Source organism: Cynocephalus volans, chromosome 16 (assembly GCF_027409185.1).
Source record: "Cynocephalus volans isolate mCynVol1 chromosome 16, mCynVol1.pri, whole genome shotgun sequence".
In the NCBI taxonomy this organism is placed as follows: domain Eukaryota; kingdom Metazoa; phylum Chordata; class Mammalia; order Dermoptera; family Cynocephalidae; genus Cynocephalus; species Cynocephalus volans.
Window position 1 is genome coordinate 17,169,463 of NC_084475.1, and position 20,580 is coordinate 17,190,042.

At 45.7% G+C, this 20,580-nt stretch overlaps 3 protein-coding genes across 8 annotated transcripts; 1 reads left to right on the forward strand and 2 right to left on the reverse strand.

Annotated features, from left to right (window-relative positions):
• Positions 1-192: 192 nt before the first annotated feature.
• Positions 193-10,942, reverse strand: JMJD6 (jumonji domain containing 6, arginine demethylase and lysine hydroxylase). 2 transcript variants are annotated; one of them, XM_063080730.1, is made up of 7 exons: positions 10,661-10,940; positions 9,768-10,156; positions 8,976-9,262; positions 7,743-7,878; positions 6,287-6,425; positions 5,279-5,406; positions 193-3,999 (listed from the first exon to the last, which is right to left on the reverse strand). In XM_063080730.1, exons 1-7 carry the CDS (start codon positions 10,787-10,789, stop codon positions 3,963-3,965), a joined length of 1,245 nt encoding a protein of 414 aa, XP_062936800.1. In that variant the 5' UTR covers positions 10,790-10,940; the 3' UTR covers positions 193-3,962. The 2 variants fall into 2 exon arrangements, with proteins under 2 accessions (XP_062936800.1, XP_062936801.1); XM_063080731.1 differs by lacking the exons at positions 193-3,999; positions 5,279-5,406 and adding an exon at positions 7,204-7,297 and having other exon boundaries at positions 6,293-6,425; positions 10,661-10,942.
• A 212-nt stretch (positions 10,943-11,154) lies between these two features.
• METTL23 (methyltransferase 23, arginine) lies at positions 11,155-16,958 on the forward strand. 2 transcript variants are annotated; one of them, XM_063081011.1, is made up of 5 exons: positions 11,155-11,528; positions 13,662-13,766; positions 16,035-16,272; positions 16,349-16,433; positions 16,589-16,958. In XM_063081011.1, exons 2-5 carry the CDS (start codon positions 13,683-13,685, stop codon positions 16,761-16,763), a joined length of 582 nt encoding a protein of 193 aa, XP_062937081.1. In that variant the 5' UTR covers positions 11,155-11,528; positions 13,662-13,682; the 3' UTR covers positions 16,764-16,958. The 2 variants fall into 2 exon arrangements, with proteins under 2 accessions (XP_062937081.1, XP_062937082.1); XM_063081012.1 differs by lacking the exon at positions 11,155-11,528 and having other exon boundaries at positions 13,678-13,749.
• On the reverse strand, positions 16,556-20,489 carry SRSF2 (serine and arginine rich splicing factor 2). 4 transcript variants are annotated; one of them, XR_010021895.1, is made up of 4 exons: positions 19,931-20,489; positions 19,295-19,605; positions 18,163-18,260; positions 16,556-17,661 (listed from the first exon to the last, which is right to left on the reverse strand). XR_010021895.1 is itself a non-coding variant. In XM_063081010.1 (3 exons), the coding sequence occupies exons 1-2, from the start codon at positions 20,290-20,292 to the stop codon at positions 19,302-19,304; spliced, it is 630 nt and encodes a 209-aa protein (XP_062937080.1). In that variant the 5' UTR covers positions 20,293-20,489; the 3' UTR covers positions 16,556-18,260; positions 19,295-19,301. The 4 variants fall into 4 exon arrangements, 2 of the variants coding, with proteins under 2 accessions (XP_062937080.1, XP_062937079.1); XR_010021896.1 differs by adding an exon at positions 18,915-19,018 and having other exon boundaries at positions 16,556-18,260; XM_063081010.1 differs by having other exon boundaries at positions 16,556-18,260; positions 19,967-20,489.
• Between the last annotated feature and the right edge of the window lie 91 nt (positions 20,490-20,580).

Sequence of the window (20,580 nt, forward strand, 5' to 3'; positions counted from 1 at the left end):
ATCTCTAGGCTACTGGCTTTTTACCACTGTGGGCCTTTCAGCCAAAGTGTTTGGGCCTTATATTTGTTCCCTGTCCCCACTGTTCTAAAGTATATTTTTAAAAGGTCTTATTGTGCTGACAAAGCACATTCTACTGACTTTCAAATGAATAAGAATGAAAAGAAACAAGGACAAAACAATGCAAAAAACAACTCCAAATCAAGTTGCTTTATTTAAAATGATGAACAAATTTCATCCAAGTGAAAGTTAAAAATACCAATCCAATGGCAGACCCACAGGCATTTTGTGGCAGACCCCATGGCAAGATGGATGCAGAACTAGGAGACTGTTCAGAGGGTTCTATTTGACAACCACAGGAGGCACAGGTAGCTCAGGAGACAGTCCCATTTCTTCTGTAGTGACCAGTCACCATGGAGACAGCAGGCCAGGGCTAGTTCTCCTCCAGGGAGATGCATGGGGGCTGGATGATTCAAGTTTTTGAACTAACAATGAGGCAAAGTTGAGAGCACCACCTAGGGGCAGTGATCATCTAGCTTTGCTGCATACAATGTAACATCAATGTAACATTTTGACAAAAGCCAGTTGGGGAAGGGGCAGTAAGGAGAAACAACTTTGAATCCATCTCCAGAATCAGTACACACATCAACAACAATGCATTTGGGGAAACACACAATCTAAAGAACCTACAGCTGCTCCTTTTAAGCCTACCTCCTAGGCAGCACTTATTAAAAAAATTTACTGCAAATTCCTGTTCCATCCCATACTACTGCCTAAAGTCCTAAATCCAAGACTGAGCCTCTAGTAAGTTTGTAAAGCATTTGCACCAGGAACTTGACCACTGATCCTTAGTTTAAATACCTCTAGCTACTTTTTTTTTTTTTTTTTTTAAAGATGACGGGTAAGGGGATCTTAACCCTTGACTTGTTGTCAGCACCACGCTCTCCCAAGTGAGCTAACTGGCCATCCCTATATAGGGATCTGAACCCGCGGCCTTGGTGTTATCAGCACCACACTGTCCCAAGTGAGCCACAAGCCGGCCCCCTACTAGTTACTTTATAATAAAGAAGCCATGTACTGATTTAGTTGTACGGCTACAATGTTAATTATGTTCTTTCATGAAGATCTAATAAGTCCGCCTTTAATAAGAATTGTACTTGCTTTTCTAGTTGTGGAAGTGTGCACGAACAGGTCCACCTGCCCTGACCAGTGGCCCTTGTGCACAACAGCACATTCACTGTCCATTAAGCTCCATGAGGTCAGTGCTGCATCTCCAGCACCTAGAACAGTGCCGGCACTCAACCATTTGTTGAACACTTGAGTTATTAAGAAATGGGCAGCTGTAAGAATAGAGCACAAAGTGAATAACGTCCTGGCTTTCAGTGACACAAGGGTGTCACCCTAAACATCCCAGGACTACCAATGACTCCAGAGGCAACTGTGTGCACCACTGGGTTCTTCGGGCTGATTTGAAGCCTCACTCCCAGGGACCTAGGGCCCTCTGGATGTCCTGGGCCCCCTACTCACGTCTCTCCCACCGTGCTCCTCCCCATCAGTTACTAGTCCAAGATCCCTTCTTCCAGGACCCAGCCCTTTGGTTAAAGGTTAGCTGTTGGGCAGGCTGGTTAGCTCAGTTGGTTAGAGCGTGGTACTGATAATACCAAAGTCTAGGGTTTGATCCCTGTGGCCAGCCACAAAAAAAAAAAAAAAAAAAAAACAACCCACAACAAAAACAGCTGTCTTGGAGAATGCCTGAAAACAGTCTAATGTTGCATCCATCATTTTACTATTGTTGACACCATTCAAAGGAGCAGCTCAGGCCAAGTGGGAAGAAGTGTTCACTTTTGAACAGGTGGATCTTTGGTCCCCACTTCCTAACCCACCCTGATCATCTCGTGACCACTTCACTCCTCTATCACATGGTTTCCCATCTTGTCCTTGCTTTGTTTCCATAATGGAGGGCTTGACTGGCCCAATGTGGGGGGTGGGGGGAGCACAGGTTGTTGAATCCTGTTGAATTCTGGCCTGGCTAAAATAAAGCATGTCTCATGTTCCACAGTTATTTATGGGGTGGCAAGAACCAATCAGTAGTACATAATCTGTGCTGTCCACATGCTTTCAGGGAAGATGACTGTGGGGCCTGTGAGATGGGCAAGATCCCTCACTTCTGGATATTGTTTATCAGTCAGGAATCACCTTTAGATCTGGAGAAGGAAAATTGGGTAGCTAATCTTTCAAATTCAAATTTCTGCTCCACCTTTCAGGCCACTGTCGATGTGTCCCACCATGCACCCTGGTGGCACAAAACCTTTAAAAAAAAAAAAAAAAACCCTGAAATTTAGAGAGGAGCAGTTGGTATGAAATTGAGAGGAAGGTAAGGAAAAAGGGCAAGTGTGACAGCCTAGTAGCAATACTGGGGAAAAGAAAAAAGCTTCTGCAGATGGCAAGAAAAGTCTTTTAAAAAGCAGAAGGAGGAACACCATACGGATATTACTACAAAAGGAGCTGCTGCCTGAGCCCTGCGGGAAGGAGGAGGGACAGCAGCTCACCACACAGCAGGCAGAGTGAAGGGTGCCAACTCTGAGGAAGGCACAGAAGTTCTCCTACCAACCCAGCCACACATATTTGGGTTGGCATTTTAAGATGCAGAAAACCGAACTAAGACAAAATAGAGGACCAGCCTTCTAGAGTAAAGCCACATGACCCAGAGTCAGGAAATGCTAATAACACTTGGCAGAGATCTTCATTCCCCTGATTATACTTGTTTAAGGGATATTTTGAGAGGCAACAGCATACAATTCCTATATGCCCCCACACACTCCTCTTCTCCTCTGGAACACATATGTGAGAATTCCTTCTCCCACCTGGCTGCTAACACCTTTACTTACACTCCAACACAGATAGTGCTTCTGACTGGGCATGGCCTTGGCAACTCCTCTCTTTCTCTATTTAAATTTAGTTGAATTTAGGGACAGACTAAGGCAAGCAGGTGAATCAAGAGGGTAACAGATGGAACCTACTGGTCAATCCCCAAATATTCATACCAGAGTTATTTAGAAGAATCAACAGATTCCAAAGACTAGAAGTACCGTCTCTGAATTTATCCCCTGCATATAACACAACTCACCAACTTAATGTCTGGGGGCCAAACAAATGGGCAACGCTAATGACAAAGTACCATACAAAGTGATAGTTTCTCACTTATGGGTCACGTTGTGGGAAAGAGTGGAACCAATCTGTTAGAACCTGGCCCTGTTTACAATTTAAGTTCTGTGATGACAGCACACTGAACATCTTTCACACCCTGTATGTAAACAAAACCCCACAATGTGTCACCTCCCATCCTCCCACAAAAATATACCACACAAAAAGACACCTGAAATTTCAGCCTCTGACTATGGAGAAAAGATAAGGAATCATATGACAGTACTGAGCGGTGGGTGCTGGTGCTGGGCACGCCGGCTGGGTGACTGCCACTGAATACGTTTTGGACTAATGGTGACATACAGGAGGACAGCACATGCTCACAGTACTTCTCACACATAACTGGCTCACATGCAGGTCAAAGTCCACTCAGCACTCTCAACATCTCTGCTTGAACACAGCCAGTTCTGCAGACAGCGGAAGTTCCTTACCATCATCAGTGAGGTAACAGACACAGTAAGACGTTAAAAGAATCACACTTCTCCAGCCTCGTCGTCGAGACAGCCCAGAACCTTCTTACCTAATATCACGTTAGCTTTAGTGTTTCACTGAGCTGGCAGGGCTTTTAAACTTCTTGATAATCTATTCTTAGTAAGCAGTAAAAACAGCATTTGACTGAAGATAGGAGCTTGGACCAGAGAAGGAATATCCAAATTCAAAGAAGACAAAGGAGAAGGTAGGAGCAGAAGACGTGAGAACTGAGGTGGGGGGCCGCCAACAGCTTACACGGGAGCCACCTCAGGGAGAGTCTCTTTATTTGCTCAGGGGTGAGCCCGGCCTCCACAAGAGTCCCTAATCCTGCCAAGGAAAGTACAACTGCCTGTAATCAGCACGCAGACAACAGCACAGCTGGGTACAAAGCTGGAAAGCAATGTTAAAAGCACAACCCAGCACCCCCATGTTAAAGCAGTGGTAGGGCTTTCTCTAAAAAATTTTCTTACAAATTACAAAGTCACACATCAAGCACACAAATAAATCCATAATCATAGAAACAAGTTACAAAGGCAAGATGAGAAATCTAAGTATGGCTGTGAAAAGGACGAAGGCTGAGAAATGCACATTGTAGTCTGATAAATTCACTTGAGTAAGACACCTGAATTTCTCCATGGAAATTCAACCAGACCACAAAGAATGGAAAAAAGACAACAAAAAGCAATGTGGGTCCTCAATTTTCATAATGCATTTAAGAAAACACTCAGCTGCTTGGAGACAAAAGAATGTAACAGGAATGTCACCTGCAGCAGTCGAGGGCTTCAGACACTTAGAATCCTACAAACTTTAATATTTTACTATCTCCCCATGACCTTACCGGTTAACACTTCAACTAGCACATCAAAAACAGACCTCTGGGACGTAAAGACCCCAGACACATGCAGAGTAAACAAACTTTAAATTGGGCTTTCTACAAGCCTAGCACGAGGACAGGTGCTTGCGAATAGATTATCTTATTGATTTCTGAGTTTTAACTTATTTAGATCCAATCTTGTCTCAAAAAACACAAAAACTTGGAGACGTGATTAAGATTTTATAAAAAATCTGAGTTCTTTGCTGCTGTCTGACTTGGCCTGAGCCCTAAAAGCAGCAATGGTAAACTGGGAGAAAAGCAAGAGGCCACGCCCAGGTCCTTCAGAGATGCCATGTAACTTTTCTCACGTCCCCTTCCAGCTGTAACTACACCTTCACCACTTAGGATACACTCCACTGGAGTCACCGCTTTCCCCACGCCCATGACAAGGAGAAGAACAATAAAGGGAGGTTCTGGTATTCTCACAGGAAAAAAATGTCAAAGATATAAAATGGGTTCAATTTTTATTAAATAGTGTAAAGGGTATTCTTGGCACCATTCATATTCTCCTGCCTTTACGCATAAAACAAGCCACGTTCACTTGCACCGGCAGCAGAAAAAGAAGCTACGGTTGCAAACAGTAAGTGAAGGGATCCATATTCCGAGAGCATCCTTGTTCCCTGGCTTTTGCCAGCCCTCCCCTGGTCTGCAGGCTCCGACAGGCTGCCCTCCCCAGGCCTGCCCTCGCTGCAAGCGTGTCCTTCCACACAGACAACAGCCGTGCTTGGTCACCTGGAGGAGCTGCGCTCTTTGCTCACACAGTCGTCCTGGGAGGTGGTGTCCCCGTTTCCCATCATGCTGCACGTCCTCCTCTTCTTCCTGCGATGTGCTGTCCCGTCACCTTCAGACCCTGACTCACACTGGACACAGGAGGACAAAAAACAAGAATTCAACCTGGACGCAACCCACTTCTTCACTGACCAAACCTGTGACTTCAGGAGACAGCACAGATATTGTTCACTTTCTCCCAGACACAAAGCAGTCATTTATGACAGTTCCACAATATGGTCTTAGTGTTCACCTCCTTGGATGCTTCTGGCTCCCTAAGAATTGTAAACTTCCCTCAGATGCCAAGTGTCCCTCCATAGTTCTCTCCTGTAAGGGGTATTTGTTTGAAATCAAGACACCCACTGTAAACATATTTTACGGCCAGCATTCTGAAACTCCAATAGAGAATTTCACTCCAGCAACAGAGCTCAATGTGTAAAAGCAGCAGGTAAAGTACTCAACATTTCATAAAATCCCCTCTCTTGCCTAATAGAAAAGACTACATCAGTAGACCATGTGAAGACAGAAAGTTCATCTGTGGAGGGCACAGGGCCCTCTTACCCAGTATTACTGTCAGCTTTAAGCAGGTCACTGGAGTTGCTGAGTTTTTTGGCTTTACAATTTACCATTCAAGGAGCAAATTCTTTATATCGGCTTTGAGGTCAGACTGATCTGAGCTTGAATCCTGACACTGCTGATTGCTAGCTGTGTGATCTCGGGCCACTAACTTTACTAAATCCCCAAACAACCCTTATACCTCCTGAGGTTATTTTAACAATTTACATACATGTGTAAAGCTAAGGAATGGGCAAAATTCACCACTCAGCAGGAATGGTCGCATGTGCAGTCCTTGGAAGAAAGTGAAAAAATGTTCGTATCCTCCTCCCTCCTGGACATGAGGAGGAAGAATCAGGGCTGGTTCTGACTGAGTGACATGAGCCTTGGAGGGTCCATGAGCAAGCAAGGACTCACCTCTGAGTCTGAGTCCGACGAGCTGGAACTGGAGGAGCTGGAGGAGTCACTGGAGCTGTCGGATGCTATCCCTGTGGACTCCTGAAGGTCAACTGAGTCTGCCAGGACTGCCAACTCGGGGTGTTCTTGCTTCAAGATCCTGAGAGACAAAAAAACGTTAGTGCAGTGACAGGCAGCAACAACCACACACAATCCACACACAATGACTCAGACTCAAAGTAGAAACCTGTACCTTTTAGAAACACCTAGAAATGCCAGGTGTCAATTCATAACAAGTACTGTATAATGATGAGGACACACAAAACCCCAGGCTGGGAACAAAAACCCTAATTTACTGCCCATATCTTTCGGAAAGGAAAGTGAAATACTAACTACACCTGATTCACTACCACCTGCACAAATGAGCCAGCCTTACTGTCAACATCGGGAGGGAAAGTTTCCTTGAGTTAGTCTTAGTTTTTTCCCTTGGCAGAAACAGTTCCTTTTCCTGGTTTTTTCCCTGAATCTTTCCTAGCTGATTTTTTGAAAACCGCTCCTTTCCACAGCACAGCACTTAATGATTGGAGTTGGGTTTGGTTGGATTCTATTTGTGAGGTAGAAACAATTAGATTTGTAAGAAATAAGACGTGTCAAATAACAGAGACAGTTCCCCGCTCGCTTGGAAAATAAAACTGAACTGTACTTTAGGCAGTAGCCCTCCCCTTCAGGAATCTAACCTGGCATGTTATTACCGGTGACAAAAGACCTGCTACATGGTGAGGCCTTTGGAGTGACCAAACTGCAGCACACAGTGGCCTACATGGCGGGGTAAGTGGGCATCAAAAGCCCAAGAGTCCAGGGAGAACAGAAGCCACCACCCTTGCTGGCCCTCTCAGCAGGGAGGCTGAGCACTGAACAAGCCAGAATCCCTCTCTTACCCCGAGAGCTGGTCCCTCCAGGTCAGGGTTGGGACACAGTGGCACGGGGTGGCTGGGGGTGGCTTGCACTGCCGCTGCCCGTGCTGTATCTGTTCTGTGGATAAACAGAGGAGCTAAGTCTCCAGGGCAGTCACCTCACTCACAAGAACTGAAGGTAATAAGTTCAAATGGGAATAATTCTTCTGGATAAGAAAAATAAATAATCAAAATAAAACCCAAATACAATGGTTTCTTTTGCTAGTGCTAGCTTTGAAAAACAAAACAAAAAACAAAACAAGGAACAATCTCAATTATGACCATGGTTTGACTGCGTGGCTTTGATCCAACATGCAGAGTCCTACCCTGCCACCTTGAGGCTGGCAAACAACCTGAAAACTAGCCTGACCTTGGATTTTCTCTCCTCTCCCCGGAAGGTCTGGCGGCTCCAGCTTTTCCTAGGCATCTCTAAAATCAGCACACAGTATTGCAGTAGTGGACTCTTTCCACTTTGTCTCTGGGGTAGGAAGTGGAATGAAGCAATAATAAGAAAAGTCTCTCACCTATACCATTTCCTTGATAACTTTGGTCTCCCTCTTACCGTCTTGTGCCATACAACAGGGAAGTTGGTGCTGCTGGCAAAATTCTGGGTGATGGCAATGGTGGTATCAAGATTGAGGACAACGTGCCACCAGCCTCCTGAAATCCAAAAAACAGGCAGTTAAAAGGGGTTTGGTCCCATACATAATCACTGTGTAACACAAACCCCAGAAATTGGAGAGTCCCAACACACATGGTACAGAGCGGTAAATGTTCCTCCTGATTCAGGAAGGAGTGTAAATGACCTGTCTGTGCAAATAAAGTTTTATCTTTTTTTTTTTTTATAAAAGATGACCGGTAAGGGGATCTTAACCCTTAACTTGGTGTTGTCAGCACCACGCTCAGCCAGTGAGCGAACCGGCCATCCGTATATGGGATCCGAACCCGGGGCCTTGGTGTTATCAGCACCGCACTCTCCCGAGTGAGCCACGGGCCGGCCCAAGCAAATAAAGTTTTATTGGAGCACCGCCATGCCCATCTATTTATGTATTGTCTCTGGCTGCTTTCCTGCTACAAGGGCAGAGTTGAGTAGTGACAGGGACTGGCTGGCTCACCATGTCTAAAATAATTACTCTCTGGCCCTTTACAGAAAAAGTTCATTGACCCCTATTAATCCAAAGGTGGGACCAAAACTGTAAAGGCAGAAAGTTCTTCAGCTTATAGGAGGAGGATACCTACCTCAAATACCCTCACCTCCATATGCTTAACCTATCAAAGTATAGTTGTCTGGTGTGGGATTTCCTGCCTCCTAGCTCTAAATTACTACTTCCTGATTCAACAAAGCCAATGCTACACTGTATCAAAAACCCAACTTATAGAAACATGCACAAGCCACTACACATAAGCAAAGATACTATGTAACTACTAGGAATAAAGACGACTAGGATCTTTTTCTTTTTTGGTGGCTGGCCTGTACAGGGATCCGAACCCTTGACCTTGGTGTTACAAAGTGGCACTCCCAGATGAGTAGGATCTTTACATACAAAAAGTTTATCAATTGTTTCAGTTATTATACGAAATGTGGACAACAGCTCCCTGCATACTTGATGATACAGCTACATACTATTGTCAGGGGTGGTACCAGTCAATTTACCAGGCAGCATGCTGAGATTTTTTTTGACTCACTCTATAAAGTCTGCTCCAAAATGACAAATTTCTGAAATCAAATAATGTACTTTCCTCCAGTTCATCTATACCTGGTACAAAGACAGTCTCTCCTGGTTTCTGTAAAATTTCCAGGGGTTTAAATTCAGGTGGCCAGGTTGGAAGCTGTGTCCGAGGATAAATAACATTAAACCAGGTAATAGCTTCATCTTGCTGGTTCCCTCCTTCTTCTCGGGTCACCTTGATGAGTTCCCTGGGAGTGCTTGTAGGGAATAAGCACCAGCGCTTGTGGCCCTGAACTAAGGCATTCCAGGCACTGGTCCCTAGAGGGTCGATGTGAATCCCAGTTCCAGAGCGTGGTGGTCCCATCACAAACCACCTACAGGATGGAAACATCCACGATGTAAAGAGTAATTTAATTATACACCCACACACAACACAAAATACTAAGTTTTTAGTTTTATATGATGTATTATATTATCTTCATTTCAAAGACTATACAAATTCTGGTACACAGAAACAGCAATGAACTGTGCATGGACTATCTCTAACAAACAAACAAACAACAACAACAAAAAAATCACTGATGTAGTTTATTGCTGGACCTGAACTATTAAAACTTCCCTTAAAGATCAGTGGTTCAACTTTTATTGCACATTCAAATCCCTTGGAGAGCTTTCAGAAATTTCGATGTCCAGGTAGCACCCCAGACTAATTAAATCAGTCTCTGACAGTAGGAACCAGGCAGGCATCAGTAGCCACCCTTATGAGTTCAATGTACAGCCAAGGCAGAACTACTGTTTTGGAAAATGGTTAGCTGATTGAATCCAGCTAACAAATGCTTATAGGTGAGATTTAAACCACTTAGCTACAGGATACTTTACCTGTAAGGGGGCCTGCGCTTCTCCCCTGCATACTGGAAAAGGTCATCTGTGAAAAACTTGGGCACCTTGTAGTCTTCCAAAAGCTTCCTTCTTTTGGGGTGTTCACCATAGCTGCTGTCAAAGATGTAGAGGGGGCTGTCATCTCGAGTACTCTCCATGTACTCAATGTAGTATTTCATCTTCATCTTCACTGAATAGCCGTCGTTATCTTCACCACACTTGAACTTCTGGTTCCGGTATTTCCTTTTCAGACGCTCCAGAGTCCATTTCTCCTGAGCAGACCAGCCCTCTTGGGCATTCAGCAGAACCACAGGCTTGTAAGGTCTTTCATATCGCTCCACAAATTCTTCCACGGACAGCTGTAAAGCGTCTGCCCTTTCCACATTATCCTAAGGGAATCAGAAAAGACCCGTCCAGTTAAAAAAAAAAAAAAAAAAAAGTCCAGTGGCAGGTAAGGGTGTCCCCCAGGGCCAATTAGCAATGACACACCTAAGGAGCCAGATTTTCCTTCTGGCTCCTCCTCCGGGGAAAAAGCTCTGCGTGCTTGTGGACACGTCGCACCCAGAGCCACCCATCGCGGGAGGGGGCTTCGCGTCTCCCACTCGTGAGCCTTGACAACCAGGTCCCCTAGGGCCCCACCGCCCAGAGGGCTCAGGGAGACCAGCCTTCTTGTCGAGGGCGCCAAAGGCTCCTCGGAAAGACTCCTGTTGCCCGGGCAGGCGGGAGGCTGTGGCATGGGAGGAAGGAGGCCTCGAACCCTGCGGGGTGCCCGAGAGCCTCTCCGAGCTCCGGGAAGCCGTGCTCGGGAGGGCAGCACCGGGCCCCGGGAGAGGTGTGCAGCGGCCGGGAGGTGCCGATGCGCGGCCCCGCGACCCCCGCCCGGGCCCGCTCACCGCCACGGCCGCCGGGTTCAGCGAGAAGCTCTCGTAGTAGTTGTGCCGGGTCCAGTCCAGCGAGTCCTTGAGCTCCGGCCGCGCACTCCGCTTGGCCTCGCGGATCCGCTTCTTGCTCTTGTGGTTCATCCTGCGGAGTCGCCAGTTGGTTCCGCGACGACTTCGGCGCAGCCCGCGTCCTGCCACTAGCGCACCCCAACCCGGCCCGAGCGTCGGCGGCACTGGGATATCCTCCGCTTTGGCCCGGCGCCTTTAAAGTCGCCTTCCAGAAAATTCACTCCCCAGCCACCTCCCGAGCCCCGGGTTGGGCGTGCGGAGGCCGTCTTCCGCGCCCTCCCGCCTCTCGCGGTCCGCCATTGGCCTCGGTGTCTCCCGGGCCCGCCCTCACACAAGGCGTGCCTCCGCCATATTGGGAAGGTCTTGTCAGCCGAGCCATCGCCCCGCCTCTCCCGCGCCCACTTCCGGCGCGCCCGCCATTTCCGGCCGCTCGCTTCCGGCCGGGCTGCTGCCGGGGTCTCAGCTTCTGTGTGTGGTGTCTCTTATTTTGGGTTCATTTTGCTGGCAGCGAGGTTGCCTCGTCGCCGAGTGGGGCTTTCCGCGTCTCGCCGTCGGGTGGTGGCGGCCGGGCGGTAACCGCGGAGGGCCACGTTTCGCCGGAGGGGTAACCCCCGGCCGGCCCGCAAGTGCCCGCGTGTGCAGCCTGGCAGCCGGGCGCCCTCTGCTAACACTTGCCCTCCCGGGGCCCACCGGCGCCCGTCCGGGCGAGCGTGGCTTCCGAGGGCATGTGGTCCGGCCCCAGCGCTTTCGGTTTTCGGGGGAGCCGGGCCCGGGATCCGAGGCGGCCGTGCTTGAGGTCCACGTCCCGCAGGTGCGTGCAGCGGCACCCGCCGGGAAGCGCTCTCCCCTTCCCTCCGTGCGGAGGCGCCTGCGACCTGGTTGGGGTCGTGAAGGGGAAGGGGTGGGGACCCTCAGCTCCGCGGCGTCATGCTTTGGGTTGGCGCCCAGAGCAAAAAGGTTTGGTACGAAGCCCTTGGCAGATTATTGTCTCTCAAATACAGTTGGTGCTGATAACACCGAGGTCCAGGGTTCAATCCCTGTACCACCGGCCAGCTTCCGGGGGGGGGGGGAATATATATATATATATTCTTCTTAAATATATATTTTATATATATTACATATTTATAATACATATGGACTCAGGCATATTGTATGTGTATATGTATACATGTATATACATATATATTTTTTAATATATATATGGACCCTGTCAGAAGGGGGCTTCTCCACATGGTATATATCCTGCCAGGAAAGTGACATTCTTGACTCCTAGTATTTCTTTTGATCTTGTTGAAGGGCATAATTCATCTTTATCTCTCACTTCCGTGTGAGTTCTTGGACCAGGGATTCCAATTCTCAGTGCCCGAATAAAGTTTTTGGTTGGCAGTCCCTTCTTCCTTTGAGTTCACAGCAGCCACAAAACTCAGTAACTATATCTTATATGCGTTCGGTTTTTCAAAACACCTTCACGTTGCAGTGTTTCATTTGATATTAACAGCAGCCTGTGAGGTAGGTATTAGTAATCCCATGTTAAAGACGAACCAGCTTGAGAGAAGTTAAGAAGTTGGAGTGGGACCCATTTCTGATAATAGTCTTCAAATGGCTTCACGTGCAAATACCGTTTTGGATTTCTTCCTAAAATTAGGGGTGAAGATGTTCCCTGTGAAAATAGAGGCCATTTTTCTTTATACCCAAGTCGTATAACTATCCTCCCATCAGAAATCTTCTTTATTGTACTCTTTGGTAAAAGCCACCAGGTCAGGCATATTTGGCTCTTTTCTTCATGCTATACCCCTACTTAGAACAGTGTTTCGTGTATTTTAGGCATTAAGCTTTTGAGTGGATTGAATGATTTTTGGATCTCCAGTCCCTTCACCTTTGATACTTTTGCCTCTTTGGCCTCCTTTTCTACCACCCCACCAGGGGCACCCTTTGCTCCAGAGGACAGAAAGAAACTTGCAAGTTTGCAGTTTAATTGCAACTTTGAGTGCTTGCTTTGTGTCCTTGGTATTGAATCTTACTAATCGCCCTATTGAGACAATATTTTGCAGTTGAGGAAACTGAAGCACTGACAGGTTGAGTAACTTGTGTGAGATCACATAGCTATTAAATTATAGATCTAAAGTTTGAACCCAGGCAGGTTCATTCCAGAGGTGTCAGCTATGTTATCTTGCCTCCCTAAATACCATGATGTCATGATTCTAGTCCTTTCCAAAGGCTTTGTATGCTGCCTGCCTTCTTGGGATTCAGCTCCACTTAAACCTCTCTGAGGTTGTCTTCCTAGGACCACACTGCTTCCCTTTAGCATACCAACTTATGCCTGGGCTTAAAACCCTCCATTTTTTTCTTATGACACTTATAATAAAATCTGAACTACTTCCTCTGGCCACAACTCCACAGGTCTGGTCCCTGCCTTACCTCTGACCTCTAGCTGCACAGCAGAAACATGCCTCCGGCTGCCATGTCTACTACCTCGCTATGGCTGCTTGGTCCAGCCACTGAGACCTTTCGGTTCCTGCTTCAAGGTCTTTATCCGAATCCTCCTCTTCCTATCTAGAGCAGCCACCTTATAGTTGTCCATGCCCCCATTACACTCTAACATTAGCCTGTTTTACTGTTTGTGGCATTTATCATTAACCAAAATATTTGCTTCCTTTTATTGCCTTTCTCCAGTAGGATATGTGCTTCATGACTGAGAGCTACATCACAAGTTTAAAAATGGTCTCTGATACTCAGGCGCCAGATAATTACTTGTTGAATGAGTGCTGCGAAGAGTGCTTATCATGTGGCATTGTAGTTTTATATCCCACAGGTTGTGAACTGGAGAGCAGGACTGTCATTTTTGTGTTGGATGCCAGTGCCTGACACAATAATTGCTGTATAAATAAATATTCCATCTTCCAGCAGATAAGTTACTTACAGCATACAAAAAAATTCTTTCCAGGTCCTGCACCTCCAATATGGGATGTACGTTTGGCCCTGTGCTGTGGTCCTGGCTCAGTACCTGTGGTTTCACAGAAGATCTCTGCCAGGCAAGGCTGTCTTAGAGGTACATGTGCCCCTGAAGTTTCCAAAGCCCTGGGTTATGTTCAGATTTAAATCTGCATGCTCATTATTAGCTTTTGTTAAATATTTTTGAATTGGGTGGTTTGGCTAGCTTGTAAGGTCTGTAAACTGAGAAAGCTTTTTGCTTTTTTTTTTTTGGCTGCTGGCCTATAAGGGGATCTGAACCCTTGACCTTGGTGTTATCTAACCAACTGACCTAACTGGCCAGCCCATGTTTTTTACTTTTTAGAAGTGTTGTTTAAAGAAAAAAAGAAATGTGACAGAGACCATAGTCGGCCTACAAAGCCTAAAATATTTACTGTCTGACCTTTTACAATTTGCTGGCCCCTACTCTAAATGAACTCCATTGATTTTCTTGGCATTAGTTTGGGAAGCCATTTTTCTTGGTGTCCCAACAGGGTCATCCAGGCTCTACTGTAACACTTGCAGTGCTTTTCACATTCAGGCTGCTATAACAAAATACCATAAAGGGTGGGTTGTAAACAGCAGATATTTCTCACAGTTCTGGAAGTTGGGAAGTGCAAGATCAAGACACCAGCAGATTTGGTGTCTGGTGAGGGCCTGAATTGTTTCATTGTCTCTTTCTGTATTCTCGATGGTGGAAGAAGGAAGGCAACTCTTCAGGGCCTCTTTTATAAGAGCACTAATATCATTCATGAGGGAGGCCTCATGATCTAATTGCCTCCCACAGGCCCCACATCACATTGGGAATTTTAGGTTTTCAACATAAGAATTTGGGTGGACACATTCAGACTGTAACATAGTCATTTTCACTTTTGGAAATGTTGACTGCTGAAGGCTCCGAAAAATAAATTTTATCAAGGTTGCAGAGATAGTAAACTTTCACACTATGCTTAAACCCAAAGGCTGAGTAGACAAATTAGAAGTTTAAGAATGTAATTGTCTCGGGCCGGCCCGTGGCTCACTCGGTAGAGTGCGGAGCTGATAACGCCAAGGCCCCGGGTTCGGATCCCATATACGGATGGCCGGTTCGCTCACTGGCTGAGTGTGGTGCTGACAACACCAAGTCAAGGGTTAAGATCCCCTTACCGGTCATCTTTAAAAAAAAAAAAAAAAAAAAGAATGTAATTGTCTCTTTACTTTTGCAAAACTGTGTAAATGAAATGAAGGGTAGGATTTCACACACTTCTGGCCCAAAGTGGTCACAATTGTTAGACCTTCAGAAAACAGAATCTCTATGTCCATTCTCAAGCTAGAAAACAGGAAGCTTGTATTTCGATCAATATAAATGCTAATACAGATGCTCAACATATGATAGGGTTACATCCCAATAAACCATCAGAAGTTGAAAATATTAAGTGGATGGGCCAGCCCGTGGCTCACTTGGGAGATCGTGCTGCTGACAACACCAAGTCAAGGGTTAAGATCCCCTTATCGATCATCTTTAAAAAAAAAAATTAAGTGGAAAATGCATTTAATACACCTAACCTGCCAAACATCGTAGCTTAGCCTAGCCTACCTTAAACCTGCTCAGAACGCTTAAAACATAAAGCCTGTTTTATAATAGTGTTGAATGTCTAACATAATTTATTGAATACAGTACTGAAGTGTAGATTATACTGAATGGGTATCTTTTGCACCACTGTAAAGTAAAAAAATCCTAAATCGAACCTTGAAAAACTTTCAAGGCCCAGCTGGGAAATGTGTTGCAGACCTGTTAGGTAATAAAATTGGTATGGTAACTGAACAGCTGGCTGTGCATGCAAGTCATCCTTCCAACACTGAGACCTGGCATCCTATAGAATTAGATGTTCCTTTACTTACAGGTCATGTTAAGAGAATTGAAAGTCATGACAGATAGAAGCCATGTGTCTCAAAACGACTTCCTTGTGCATAGCAATGAAACGATGAAACTGCTTGATACAGTACTGAATTTGGAAGCAATACATTTGTCAGTTGCAAAGTATAAGGCCCTTTAATACTGATATGGAAGTAAAACTGGTATAATTTGTTCTTATTCTTTTACCCAGTAATTAGAGGAACCACAGGAATTAACTTGTAACAACTTCAAAGCCTCAGCTCCTTATAGAGATGTTAATTATGGTACGTATTACAGATATGGCAAACCCACAGAGGTGCTTAAAAATTGACTGTACTTGTTAAAAATCCAACGAATGTGAAATTATCTGATGCAGTTCCGGTTTTTCTTGTGGCTGGCCAGTACGTGGATCTGAGCCCTTGACCTCCGAGCACTATTTTGAAAAGTCATGTTTTAAACTTTTGTTACTAGATTGGAGCTGGAGTGAGCCTTCCAGGAATTTTGGCTGCAAAATGTGGTGCCAAAGTAATACTGTCAGACAGCTCCGAACTGCCTCACTGTCTAGAAATTTGCCGACAAAGCTGCCAAATAAATAACCTGCCACAGGTACATGTTGTAGGGCTAACATGGGGTCACATATCTCGGGATCTTCTGGCACTACCACCACAAGATATTATTCTTGCATCTGATGTATTCTTTGAACCAGAAGGTAAACTTTTTTGCTAAACAGTAAATTTGGCCAGATGCACTGTAGTGGAATCTATTAAGAAGTCCTTTCTTCTCAGATTTTGAAGATATTTTAACTACAGTATACTTTTTGATGGAGAAGAACCCCAGTGTCCAATTGTGGTGTACTTATCAGGTTAGAAGGTAAGTGTGAATAATCCTGGTTTACTCTTAATTTTATTAAATAGGCAACTTGCGCCTTACTACCCACCTAATGCTTAAAGATAAAATTAAAATATATCTGAAGCAAAACAGAAAAGGCAGGATTTTAAAAAAAACCACAATTTATTTTTTTTTAGTGCTGACTGGTCACTTGAAGCTTTGCTCTACAAGTGGGATATGAAATGTGTCCATATTCCTCTGGAGTCTTTTGATGCAGACAAGGAAGATATAGCAGAATCTGCCCTTCCAGGAAGACACACTGTTGAAATGCTGGTCATCTCCTTTGCAAAAAACAATCTAAACAATTTCTGAATTATACCTACAAGACTTTCTGTGACAATGTCAATGCCGATTAGCAAACCACCATGTAAACTAAGATCCGATCACTTCAGCTTGAGAGAAAATGCAGTGGGCTTGAAGATGCACAAGTCTGCTGGCCTTAGATTGTCATGTGTCACCTAGACAACACTCATGGGTAACACAACAATAAAAACAAAAATTAAAACATCTATGGAAAAAAGGACTTGGATTGTTCCTTAGTTACTAAAATAGAGCATAAAACAGATTGAGAAGGGGATAGTGACAACCTGAAGAAAGTGCTACCTTAAAGCATTGAAAAATTTTAGGTGAACTGGCATTTCCACTTTCTTTTTAACTTAGGAAATTAAGTACTAAACATTTCACTTTCACACTATACAGTAATATTCACAAGATAATTGCATAGGTCTTTTTAAATAAATGGGAAAAAAACGACCAAGACATATTCTGAGAAAAGCTAACACCAAAAAAACATTTTAATTAAACTACAGAAACAATGGTTATAGTACAGAATATTCATAAGCAAAGATACACCATGTTTTAAGTACTTACAAAGTTACAAACCATTTGCTTCCTTAACATTTTCCATATTTTAAGTTCATACATGAAGATATGATCAGATTTACCATTTTTTGGGGGAGGGGGAAAAAAGGTGTATTTATCACCAGCTAGATGTGCTCACTGTATGCTCCGTTATTTATATGCAAGGCCCGGGTGACTGGAAGTGCAGTTGTCAGGCATTTTAATAAACTGGACAGCCATTTGTTTCTGCACGACAAGGCATCTTTACACAGGAGCAATCAGGAGAAAACAGGAAACAGCCAAGCACTCTGCACTGCAACACGCCACCTTAACAGCTAACCAGCATTACTCAACTGCTACACAACTGCGCCTAGTGCACAAAAATACATAAGAGAAGAGATTAGAATTGTGTTTGGTAAACAATCCTTTCAAAAAAATCAAGTCTTTTCACCTGAAAAGTCTTTATACAAATTTGGGTTCAAATTACCATTTTAGACCTGAAGGTAAATAACATATACAAATTTACACCAACTTTTGTAGGTTTTTAATTTTAAGGAATGAAGGCAATGTTGAGTCAATCTCTTGACAGCTTTAGGCTGTATGTAATGGCTGCACACGTTTCCTTAAAAATCAGGAGGCCACAAATTAGGTTACCAATCTGTTTAATTTCAAACAAAAAAAGTCAGCACTATATAAACAAAAATGAAATTTTACCTCAAATATCCAATCCAATAATGAAATCTGAAGTCGTTCACCTCACTAAATTACAAGAAATTTGAATAACAGCAACAAAATGGCACATAAAATGAAGCTTGCCACCTGAGGGGAAGCTTAAAACAAGTAAAAAGTTAGACAAATGTTACAAAATAACCTTTTCAATAGCCAGTTGCTTGTTCCAAGGATTCTTCCACGGACTGAGTATGTGGTCCTTTTCCCCCAAGTCCTCCATTACGTTGCTTGCTGATACATCTAGGTTTAAAAAGAAATAAGTTCAGTTTACCTTCCTTCCATTACTATGAAGATACCAAGGGTGCATCTGGTTTCAGTTTCAGGCATGTACTAAGGCTCTGGTGAAACGAGTAGGTTACAGTAAGGTTCCACCCAGCCACTATTTTTTTTAAAGGCCCAATTAGGAAGTTATCACAAAGGCTACCATCAGCATTTATGAGTTCGAACTTGTGTTCTTGGCCAAATAACCAAGGTAAAAAAAGGTAAGGGGAGGGGAAGAAAAAAAATTAGAAAAAGAAAAAAGAAAAAAAAAAAAAAGAAGGGTCTGTATCAAACAAAAACTTGAAATTAGAAAATTAGTCTATATTTTAGATAAACTTTTCAAGTGAAACACTTGGCAATTGAGAATAACTAGTGCTTTAATATCTGAGCTATGTAGGGCCCTTTCCTTTTAAAAAATAGGACCAAACAATTTGAGAGTTAAAGACACACTATCCTTTCCCCACCCAGTGCAATACCTGTAAGTTTTCTTTTGAGGTTCCAAAAGTTCATTGCTTTTTATTGCAATTCGTTTGCCACATCCATCAGAATATAAACTCCCAGTCAGTACAACAATAGTTGAACTGATTGTTTTTCTCTAAGAGGATAGTGCATCTTTAACATTTAAAGACAAACCTGCTCCAATACACGCCCACAGAAACTGGTCCCTGGAGGATCAGCCAAATCAGTTAAAATCTGCAATACTGGCCAATATTCTTTTATCAAACAGGAGACCGCAGCTTTAAAGGGGGAAAATGCAGACGTTGGATAAAAACAGCAAGAAATAGTCATTTTCATTAATAGGTCTCAAACAGTTTATGAAACAGCCATTATCATCTAAGTTTCATACACATCCTTTCTGCAGACCCCTCACTTCAGTATCACTCCCAAAGCTGAGTAACCTCAGAGCAGTACTCCTTGCATTTGGAGTCACTTTTATACCAATACGGCTCAAAAAACCTACTCCAAACCCCATTATGAATTAGGATTGTGTCTCGGATCCCCACAAACATTACCATTTTCTTAAGAGGACACCGCTCCTTCCTCTTCAGGAGACTTGGGGGGACTCTTGGATCGGGACCTGGACTTGGATTCCCTCTTGGACACGGGGGGAGGACTCCTGGACCTAGATCTGGACCTGGATCGCGAACGAGATCTGGAGACCGACGAGGACTTGGACTTGGATCTTCGCGCAGATCTGGATTTGGAAGTCGACCGAGAGCGAGATCGAGTGCGGGACCGAGACTTCGAGCGGCTGTAGCGAGATCGGCTGCGGGACCTGGATCGGCTCCGACTCCGGGATCGGCTGCGGCGACGCCGCCTAGGGCTGCAGGCGGGACAAGCAGCACATCAGGGTTAATTCAAGGAAGCCGACCGGCCCCGCCCGCGCGCTCCCGCCCAGGCCGCCATTATCTCGCCGCCAGACGCCATTTCGCTCGTCGCGAGGCGGGGTCTTCGCCCTACCGCCCCGGCCCCGCAGTTGCCCAGGTCACAGGGGGGACGAGCCCGCACTGTGGTCCGAGGGTCGAAGGTCGCGGATATGCGACGAGCGCGCCCCGCACCACGTGCTCCGCCTGTGGACCTTTGTGAGATATCGCGGGCCTCCCGCCCAGCCTCCCGCGGCTTTCCCGAACGCTCCCCGCCCCATTTACCTGCGGCTGCGGCGTCCGTAGCCGCCGCCCCCGTACCTGCGGGGTGGCGGGCCCCGGCGGCTATGGTGCGAGTCCGGGGGGCGGCCGTAGCGCGCCATCTGCACTCGCAGCTCGCGGCCGTCCAGCACGGCCCCGTCCATGGCGTCCATGGCGTCCTCGGCGTCGCGCTTGTCATGGAAGCGCACGAAGGCGAAGCCACGGGACTCCTTGGTGTAGCGGTCCCGCGGGATGTACACGTCGCCGACGCGCCCGTACTTCTCGAAGACGCGCCTCAGCGTGTCGGGAGAGGTGCGGTAGGTCAGGTTGTCCACCTTGAGGGAGGTCATACCCTCCACATCGGGAGGGGGACGGCCGTAGCTCATGGCTCTGAGAGGCGGCCCGGGCCCTGCGAGCTGGCGCCGGCTTCCTCAGGTCAGGTCAGTGCGACGCCGCACCTTTTCTCTGGCAGTTGCCTCCCGCGTGGGAACGCTGGGAACGGCCGAGTGGGAGAGGCCAGCAGACAAATAGTACCAACGAGCGCACCTGAGCAACAACTGGGCGGGCGGCCGGCCCCAACGCTCGTTTATATCCCGCCTCGACAAAATGGCGCCCGCGCCACCCGGAAATGAATCCTCTGATTGGCTCACCGCGTCCCGAACCGTACCGTCGCG